This window comes from Eptatretus burgeri, chromosome 1 (genome assembly GCF_056783735.1).
Source record: "Eptatretus burgeri isolate ZD-2024b chromosome 1, Ebu_testis_v1, whole genome shotgun sequence".
In the NCBI taxonomy this organism is placed as follows: domain Eukaryota; kingdom Metazoa; phylum Chordata; class Myxini; order Myxiniformes; family Myxinidae; genus Eptatretus; species Eptatretus burgeri.
Genome location: NC_140961.1, coordinates 83,904,862 through 83,914,862, shown reverse-complemented (window position 1 = coordinate 83,914,862; position 10,001 = coordinate 83,904,862). Strand labels below are relative to the sequence as shown.

At 43.3% G+C, this 10,001-nt stretch overlaps 1 protein-coding gene across 1 annotated transcript; it reads left to right on the top strand.

Moving 5' to 3' along the window:
• The first annotated feature begins 2,703 nt into the window (after positions 1–2,703).
• On the top strand, positions 2,704–8,510 carry LOC147034872 (uncharacterized). Its single transcript, XM_085858587.1, has 4 exons — positions 2,704–2,707; positions 3,495–3,535; positions 3,848–3,946; positions 8,133–8,510. The coding sequence occupies exons 1-4, from the start codon at positions 2,704–2,706 to the stop codon at positions 8,358–8,360; spliced, it is 372 nt and encodes a 123-aa protein (XP_085714713.1). The 3' UTR covers positions 8,361–8,510.
• Positions 8,511–10,001: the final 1,491 nt, after the last annotated feature.

The following is a 10,001-nucleotide window of genomic DNA, read 5'->3' as shown; positions in this document are numbered from 1 at the left end:
GGGGGGAGAAATGCAGTCTCGCTCACCAAATGGAAGTCGACCTTAGTCAAATAAAACGTCCTGAAATGTGTGAGCATGTCTCGTCCATTGCCAGCGCCATGCCTTGCGGTGCATAAAGATATATATATATATATATATATATATATATATATATATATATATATATATATATATATATATATATTTATATACAAACATACATAGATATCGACTATCATGCTCTTCTTACTGAAGAGTGCTGCGTAAAGTTACCATGAAAGGCCACAAAAGGGAAGAGCCCTTTGCTGTTTCAAACCTTTCCCAGAGTTCCTCCACAGCTTTAAAGACATTCACAAATCGTACACACATGAGAATCCCAATGCCACACACCCCCTCAGCTACTCGACCAGTTTCATTGCTTATTGGCGAATCATCAGCGACAGTGCAGGCAGTGATGCATATCAACAAGACTCCCAAGCATGCACCACATGCAAATGTCAAAGGCAGTCAACATATAAATGAGAAAGAAAGACCCACTCACACATCTCACCTGTGAATTCTCACCTGTGAATATCGATATTCATGCAATTTCGAGTTTTGTGCATTTCTGTTGCGCTCACTGGTGGTATATAATCTCAGTCGCTGGTTCGCACACCTATCAGAAGTAAAAAACAAAAACAAAAAAATCACAATTTATTCAGTTAATTCTGTCCAAGAAATAATTTCCTTTTTGTTGATTTACTTCACCGAGAAACCTTAGCAGTCTTAACAGTTCTCGTGACTATGTTGCAGACTTGAAGTTGGGAGGGGGCATGGATGCAGACTTGGAGTTGGGAGAAGAGGGATGCAGACTTGGAGTTGGGAGTGAGGGAGGGATGTGGACTTAAAGTTGGGAGTGAGGGAGGGATGCACAATTGGAGTTGGGAGGGGCGGAGGGATGTGGACTTGGAATTGAGAGGGCGGAGGGATGCGCACTTGGAGTTAGGATGTGAGGCAGTTGAGGATTTGAAGGAAAAAAGGAGAGCTTCAGACCTTTTGTTGGTGGGAGGAGAAGGGGGTGGACTTGGAGAAGAAAGAGGGGGTGGAGGAAAGAGAGTTGGAGTGGGGTGGGGAGCAGAGAAGGGACAGATTTGGAAAAGGGGGGTTGAAGACTTGGGGTTGAGGGGGGAGTGGTTGAAGACTCGATAACGAAAGGGGGAGGAGAGGACAGAGAGTTGGGGTGAGAGCTAAGACAGGGGACAGAGAGCTGGAGATGGGGTTTGAGGACTTGGGGTTGAGGATTTGGGTCTGGTAGGAGTTGGGGGTGGGGAATAGTTGAGGACTTGAAGAAGAAAAGAGTTGAGGACTTGAAGTCACATTTTACATCACATAGAATTTCCCTGGGTCCCTGCTAATATGCTGTCAAAAGACATTCGTACCAAACTCTCCTAAATATTACACACTCGATTGGGAACAAATTCCCTAACACCAGCCTGGTGGAACCGAGTTGTCTGCTAATATATATATATATATATATATATATATATATATATATATATATATATATATATATATATATATATATATATATTCTACATGGCCAACATCTCGGACACCTGCTCGTCCATCATCTCATTCCAAAATCATGGGCATTAATATGGAGTTGGTCCCTCCTTTGCTGCTATAACAGCATCCACTCTTCTGGGAAGGCTTTCCACTAGATGTTGGAACATTGCTGTGGGGATTTGCTTCCATTCAGCCACAAGATCATTGGTGAGGCTGGGCACTCATGTTGAGCGATAAGGTCTTGCTCACAGTCAGCATTCCAATTCATACCAAAAGGTGTTCGAAGGGGTTGAGGTCAGGGCTCTGTGTAGACCAGTCAACTTCTTCCACACTGATCTCCACAAATCATTTCTATATGGACCTCACTTTGTGCACAGGGACATTGTCATGCTGAAAAAGGACCTTCCCCAAACTGTTGCCACAAAGTTGGAAGCACAGAATCATATAGAATGTCATTGTATGCTGCAGCATTAAGACTTCCCTTCACTGGAATGAAGCGGCCTGGCCCGAACCATGAAAAACATCCCCAGACCATTATTCCTCCTCCACCGAACTTTACAGTTGGCACAATGGATTCGGGCAGGTGGCGTTCTCCTGGCATTCACCAAACTCAGATTCATCTGTCGGACTGCCAGATGGTGAAGCATGATTAATCACTCAAGAGAATGCATTTCCACTGCTCCAGAGTCTAATGGTGGAAAGTTTTACACCACTCTAGCCGACACTTGACATTGCGCATGGTGATCTTCGGCTTGTGTGTGACTGCTCAGCCATGGAAACCCATTTCATGAAACTCTCGACAAACAGTGCTTGTGCTGAGGTTGCTTCCAGAGTCAGTTTCGAACTCGGTAATTAGTGTTGCAACCGACAACGGACGATTTTTCCATGCTTCGCACCTCAACACTCAGCAGTCCCGTTATGTGGGCATGTGTGGCCTACCACTTCGCGGTTTAGCTGTTCTTGCTCCGAGACGTTTCCACTTCACAATAACAGCACCTATGTTGACCGGGGCAGCTCGAGCAGGGCAGAAATTTGACAAACTGACTTGTTGGAAAGGTGGCATCCTATGACGGTGCCACGTTGAAAGTCACTGAGCTCCTCAATATGGCCCATTCGACTGCCAATGTTTGTCTATGCAGATTGTATGGCTGTGTACTTGATCATATACACCTGTCAGCAATGGGTGTGGCTGAAATAGCCAAATCCACTAATTAGAAGGGGTTTCCACATACCTTTGGTCATGTAGTGCATATGTACACACACACACACACACACACACACACACACACACACACACACACACACACACACTAGTGGGGTATGCTTACACGTATGCTTACACAGCATCACCGACCTCCTGCTCGATATCAATTGAGGTTTTTAAAATTTCAGTTTACAGTTGTTTAAATTTTACATTTCAAATGCTAGATATCGATTGAGGTTTGTATTTCAAAGTGTACAAATATGTAAAGGTATAAACTGACATTTTAATGAAAATATATACACTCCAACACATTCCCCACTGTGCTGTACACATTGTCTCGAGTCACTCACCTGCAGTGAGCACAACAAGGCTGCACTTATTTTCGGATATTTTGATATACGGACGCTTTCTGACGGTTTTGTGATTTTCTTCTGGGCGTATCAGCTTCGATGTCTGTGATTTCAATTTCAGCTTTCTACGTGACCTCGGAAGTATCGAACACTAATATCAGTCAGTCAATGAGTTAGTCAGTCAGTGAGTGGTTAGAATGAGCTGTGGGTTTGGTGGGGGAGATGTTGAAATTATATATATATATATATATATATATATATATATATATATATATATATATATATATATATATATCACATAAGGCCAAATCATATCTCTCACCTGTAATTGGAGAGAACAGCTAATTAGCCCTCACCTAATCAATCGTGCCCAGCTGCAGATGGGATTTTCAATAACTTATCCCCTGCTCTTCCAGCCAAAGAAAGCTGCACAAAGCAACCAAGAAAGCAACACAAGGTGAGCCCTTTACTGTTTTAACCTCATCTGTCTGTCTGTTTGTCTGTCTGTCTACAAATGTCAGTTTATAATCGAGAAACAACTTAATTCCAATTCAATGTGACACTGCACAGTATTTTGAATATTAATCAGAACATGAATCTGAAAACGAACCTTAAGTTTAAGCAGTACTTTGGCTCTGAATTTATCTCGATCGCACATGCACAAAGAGGAGTGAGATAATCCAAATGTTATTCGAATTTAATAATATATTTGAACACTGTCCAATACAAATCGCCTTATTGGCACTTTGAAAAACCTTTCGTTTCGCAGTACTTGGACAACGTGTTACGGCATTTTACACCATTACGACCAATCAAGTTTGTTGCTTGCAGACCCCGTCCATCTCCGTTGTCTTCAAGACTGCACGGGGTAAGGTGTTCTATGAATTCTCTAGTTCTTTCTGTGACACCAAAAATCACATCAGAAAGTTCAGGACCCCTACGTTTCGTTCCGCCTCGCCATTTGCTCGGCTGACATCAGCATGAAAACATCCAAGTAATTTTTATTCTTCTTGGTTATGAGAGCTTCACTCCAGTTAGATTACACTCCACAACTCCACAACAGAAAATGCTTCTACATTCTCAAATAATTACATCACAGTTGAAACGGTAAGTCCAGACTCCTGAGGACAGATGAGTCCAAACTGGATACATTCACCCTCACTTTGTTTAATTGCTTTTGATCCGAGATTTTATTTCCCATCGACACCAGTCCAGCAGTGCTTGAAAAAGACATTGGCTCAGTCAACTTGTGAGGTTGTTTGCTTTAGAGAACAGTGCTGAAGGGTGAGCAAAAGGGAGATGCATGATAAAAGGTTTGAGATTGGCAAAGAACAACAATAATATCAAATTCCATTGTAAGGTTCATGTAGACGTCACTAAATTTCATAAAGGGTAAATAGAAGCCGAACCGACTTGGGAGCTGAATAGTATGCCATATTCCACACTTCCCACATTTGAAAGTGTCTGTGATTCTTTGCATAATTTACATAAAACCAGTACAACATGTACTCGAATGACTGTCGCTGATGCTCAGTTAAAGCGCATCAAATGACAAATTAATTCTCAACCGTCTTGCAACAACAAATCAAACATTGCACCATTAATGCAAAGTTATGATTATAAGAGCAATAAAACCACATGCCAGCAGAGATAAATCTCTAGTAAAGGCATTTGTGAAATAAATTCCATATCATTGTTGCTTTATTAAGGAAAGACAAAAGAAGATAAAAAGATTGTAAATTTTAATGAACTTACATCCTATGTCGTGAAGGTATCGTCACAAAATGGGATTGCCTGTATCCAGTGCGCTGCGAAGTTGTGTCACTCCCCCCCCCCCTCAATAAAATTTGTGTCTGGAGTTCTAAATCAAGACCTACATTGCCTAATATGTGTGTGTGTGTGTGTGTGTGTGTGTGTGTGTGTGTGTGTGTGTGTGTGTGTGTGTGTGTGTGTGTGTGTGTGTGTGTGTGTGTGTGTGTGTGTCTATACCATAACATTTTTACCATTTGAGTATTCGTCATCAAATTTTCAACAAACCTTTATTATGAGAATATGGAGAAAATAATTAAAAATTGGCTCAAAATATGAAAGGGCAAAGTCATAGTGACTCCAAATAGCCGTTATTGGTCCAGCGGCAGTTTGTTAAGCATGCTGAAAAAACCGCATAAAAACCCAGGACACTTCCACACAAGCACAGAAACTCCATCGATAAGCAACAAGCCTTCAACTAGCAAGGAAGCATCGCCAGCCTCATCGTCTCAGTAACCACTCCACCCCTACTCGCTGCATGCTACAGATTTTGATGAGTACTATGCGCATTTACTCAAAACCATCCATAATTTATTTATTTAAATATTTATTTATATTCCTTATGGATTGATCTTCTTGATGTTTTTAGTAGTTATTTACAGGAACTGTATTGGCACATTTCCTGTCTTTACTTAGGTTAGAGTTGGGTTAGGACTGGAAATTTCCGCCCAGGAACACATCTTCAATTTATAATATTAGTACGGATGTCGCCGTTGGATAACTCCAAGATAACAGTGTGTCTTCATAAGACCACGGACACCATCTGCAATACTCAACTCTGGCCAGATCTTCTCGCTCAAGGCCATTTTATTGTACAGGTGAGTTGAGCGAGGCAGAGGGGGAACCATGCTAGTAACTACACAGTGGTTAATAAATTGGTCGAGCAAACCAATGCTGCATGCCACATTATTTGGGCTACCATTACAATTTCAACCTCGGTACAATCACCTTGGGAATGCTATTTCAGAAGAACCACAAGCAAGATAAATTAGGACACATTCAACAAAAATTTGCATCAATTTATTCCAGAAGTGAAAGAGCAAGAAATGATTGGAGAAATGATGAGGTTAAATAAGAGCGAAAATGGTGGAAGAAATTCAAATGAGAGAAAATAGTGGGAATAATTCACAATGCAATAAATTGTGGGAAAATTCAGTAGAGAGAGAGGAAATGGCAGGAGAACATAGACACAGCATCACCAGCAATTAAAGCACATATAAAAACACATACATTGTCTCTTTCCACTACGTGGAAATACCAGCAACGGGGGACATACAGTAATCACCGAACACAAAATACGATACTGAAACAAATACACCCAAAGAATGACACAGAGAGTTTTGGTTGGGAGTAGTGAATGTAAAGGATGATAGTAGTGTAGGAATTGGCAGTATGCAGTTGGGCCCAATAGTTTACATACACTTCAGCAGAATACAGTTGACTTCCATTTATACCTCTTTTCTCTACAATAATCATAATTCTTTCCATTCCTAGAACAATTTCAACCATTTTCCCTTATTCCTATCAAAGGTTTCTGCAACTTTTGCGCTTTGGATGATTTTATTCACAGTTTAATTCATGATGTGACAAAAATAGCAGGTCAAAAGTTTACATATAGCATATACTAATATTGTCTAATACTTTCTTGCATAGCCTTTAACTTTTAGAACTTCAGTCAGTCTTGCAGGATAACCATCAATCATCCTCTTACAATTCTCTGAAGGTATTTCAACCCATTCTTCCTGACAGTGTTGGTAGAGTTCAGTCAAATTGGTGGGTTTCCTCTTTTGCACTCTTTTTTTTCAATTCTGTCCACAAATTCTCTATTGGATTTGAGTCCGGGCTTTGAGCTGGCCATTCCAAGACATCAACCTTGTTCTGCTAAAGCCATCCAGCAACCAACTTGGAAGTATGCTTTGGGTCGTTGTCATGTTGGAAGGTCCAGCGACATCTGAGGTTCAGCTTTCGAGTGGACTGCTTCAGGTTCCCTTGGAGAATTTCCAAGTAGTCTTCCTTCTTCATGGTGCCATCTATCTTATACAGTGCTCCTGGACCACTAGCAGCAAAACATCCCCATAGCATTATGCTGACACCACCATGCTTCACCGTGAGTATTGCATTCTTAGGTTTGAAGGCCTCTCCCTTCTCTCACCAGACATAATGTTGGTCATTGTGGCCGAAAAGTTCCATCTTGGTTTCATCAGACCAAAGGACACTCTGCCAGAAGCCTCTATCTTTGTCCTTGTGCGATCTTGCATATTTCAGCCTAGCTTCGCAGTGGTGTTTTTGAAGGATGGGCTTCCTTCGTGCTCTACAGCTTCTTAGTCTGTTTTGGTGCAAGACCCTCTGGACGGTAGACAGTGACACCTTCCCTGAACACATCCCTGAAGCCTCCAATTATTGGCACAGGTGTTTCTTGGTAGTCTTGGAGTTGAAGTGCACCTTTATGACCAATGCCCTCTCATCGGTTGTGTCAACTTGGACTTCCGGCCTGATCTTGGAAGGATCTTGGTTGTCCCTAGGTCCCTATACTTCCACACAATAGTCAGGAAAGATGGCCGTGGCACTTCTAGTTGCCTATATATGGCCGCTAGAGAACTTCCTGCCTTGTGCAACTGAATAATGCTCTTCATCAGGTCTTGAGAGTATTCTTTTGCCTTCCCCATGCTGGATAAAGTGGAAATAGGGCCTGAATAGGAAACCTAGGCCCTTTATACAGCCATGGGAGAATTAGCTGACCTATTACATAACAATTATAATCAGTAGAGAGTGGGGGACACAATGCAAGTGATAGAAGGCCATTTCAGAACATTCTAGGCCTTTTGAAAGCCAATCATGTAGCAAGTCACCTTGGTGTATGTAAACTTTTGAAACCACTACAGAAGGAGACCAAGAAGAAGAAGAGACTTGCTTGGGCCAAGAAACACGAACAATGGACATTAGACCGGAGGAAATCTGTCCTTTGGTATGATGAGTCCAAATTTGAGATTTTTGGTTCCAATCACCATGTCTTTATGAGATGCAGAGAAGGTGAACGGATGATCTCTGCATGTGTGCTTCCCAACGAGAAGCATGGAGGAGGAGGAGGAGGTGTGATGATGTGGGGGTGCTTTGCTGGTGACACTGTCCGTGAATTATTTAGAATTCAAGGCACACTTAACCAGTGTGACTACCACAGCATTCTGCATGGAAACGCCATCCCATCTGGTTTGTGCTTAGTGGGACCATCATTTGTTTTTCAACAGGAGAATGACCGAAAACACACCTGCACGCTGGGTAAGGGCTATTTGAACAAGAAGGAGAGTGATGGAGAGCTGCGGAAGATGATCTGGCCTCCACAATCACCAAACTTGCACCTAATTGAGATGGTTTGGGATGAGTTGGACTGCAGAGTGAATGAAGGAAAGGCAGCCAACAAGTGCTCAGCATATGTGGGAACTCCTTCAAGACTGTTGGAAAAGCATTCCAGGTGACTACCTCATGAAGCTGGTTGAGAGATTGCCTCGAGTGTGCAAAGCTGTCATCAAGGCAAAGGATGCCTACTTTGAAGAATATAAAATATAAAATATATATGTTTGATTTGCTTCACACTTTTTTGGTGACGATTTGTTTTTTCATAGTTTTGATGTCTTCACTATTATTCTACAATGTAGAAAATAGTAAATATAAAAAACCCTGAATGAGTAGGTGTGTCCAAACTTTTGACTTGTACTGTATATATATATATATATATATATATATATATATATATATATATATATATATATATATATATATATATATTGTTGCGAATTTGCGCCCGCTGGCGTGTGAACGGCCACGTGACTTGAATCGGACAATTCTGTCGTGACCCTCTCGGACTAATGCCGGGAGCTAGTCACGGGTGGGCCTTTCAGCCTCACCACGATCGTGCCAATCGGCCACCCGCGTGGGATAGGGTTGTTCGCCAAACTCGACCTACCTAAGTATCCACGCGGAGGGTAGACCGGGCGATCGCACCTCACCGCAGGTCGACCCCGGACACGGGCCACTTAAGCGGCCCGTTCCGTACTATCGGGATAACCGAGCGGTGTTATCATCGGTCTTGACGGTTCCGATTAATTATCGGGCGTATTAAGCCCACTACCAACCCTTAACGTGAAGCAAGATGGAGATTCAATGAAAGAAAAGACGAAGCGAAACGGGAAAACAGTTCAACATGATGCACATTTATTCCGCGGCACACGGAGAGCACACATATACAATTAAAACAATTATGCACAAAAAGCAATTGCAACAAAAGAAACACAACAATGCAGAGATACTACCGACTACGCGAGCACACGGCAACACTTAAATAGTTTTACTTTACAGACGGCGCCAACAACACATTTACTCAAAAGTAAAAGAAAAGGCCACCCTCAAAGACAAGGGGGCAGACGGGGCCTGTGGGCCAATATTTGCGCCGGACCTGAAAGAGCGGTCAGGTCCGCGAGTCTGGGTGGATCCGACCCGTGTCTTTGTGATGAGCCGCAAATGTGGCGGCGTGGCGGTGCCCCGACTTCGTGCTCCTTCGCGGGTTTCGTTGGCACTGCTTGGAGTGGGGTGGGAACGGGGCCCCCTTTTCGCACTATCTCAGCGCGGGGGAAAAAGGGGGGAATTGTTGATGCTCTGGGGAAAGAGTATAGCTGGCTTTCTTGGGTCCCGCGACGAGCGATTTCACCGCAACCTCGTCGCCGACCGCAGTCTTCCTTGCCTCGGACCTGAACTCTTCAGTCTCTTCCCCAATTCTCCTCAGCCGACTGCAGCAAACCACCTGTATGCCCTTGCCTCCCGACTCCACTCCGCGCTCCAACCCGACTCTGCCCCAAAACTTTCTTCGCCCTTCCAAGGCCGACTCCCCGCTCCTCCTAGGCCGACTCCGCTCAAACCAACCCTGCCCAAACCGACTCGACCCAAACCGACTCTGCCGCCGCCACACTCTGCTCTCCAAAACTGACTCTACCTAGATTCGCCCCGCGCTCGGCGCTTTATAGGCCGGCAGGAGAACCCATATGCAAATTTCTGGATCAGAACGAGCTCAGGGGTTGAGCCACGCTCGCCCATTGGACGGAGAAAAAGGGGCGTCAACCTCC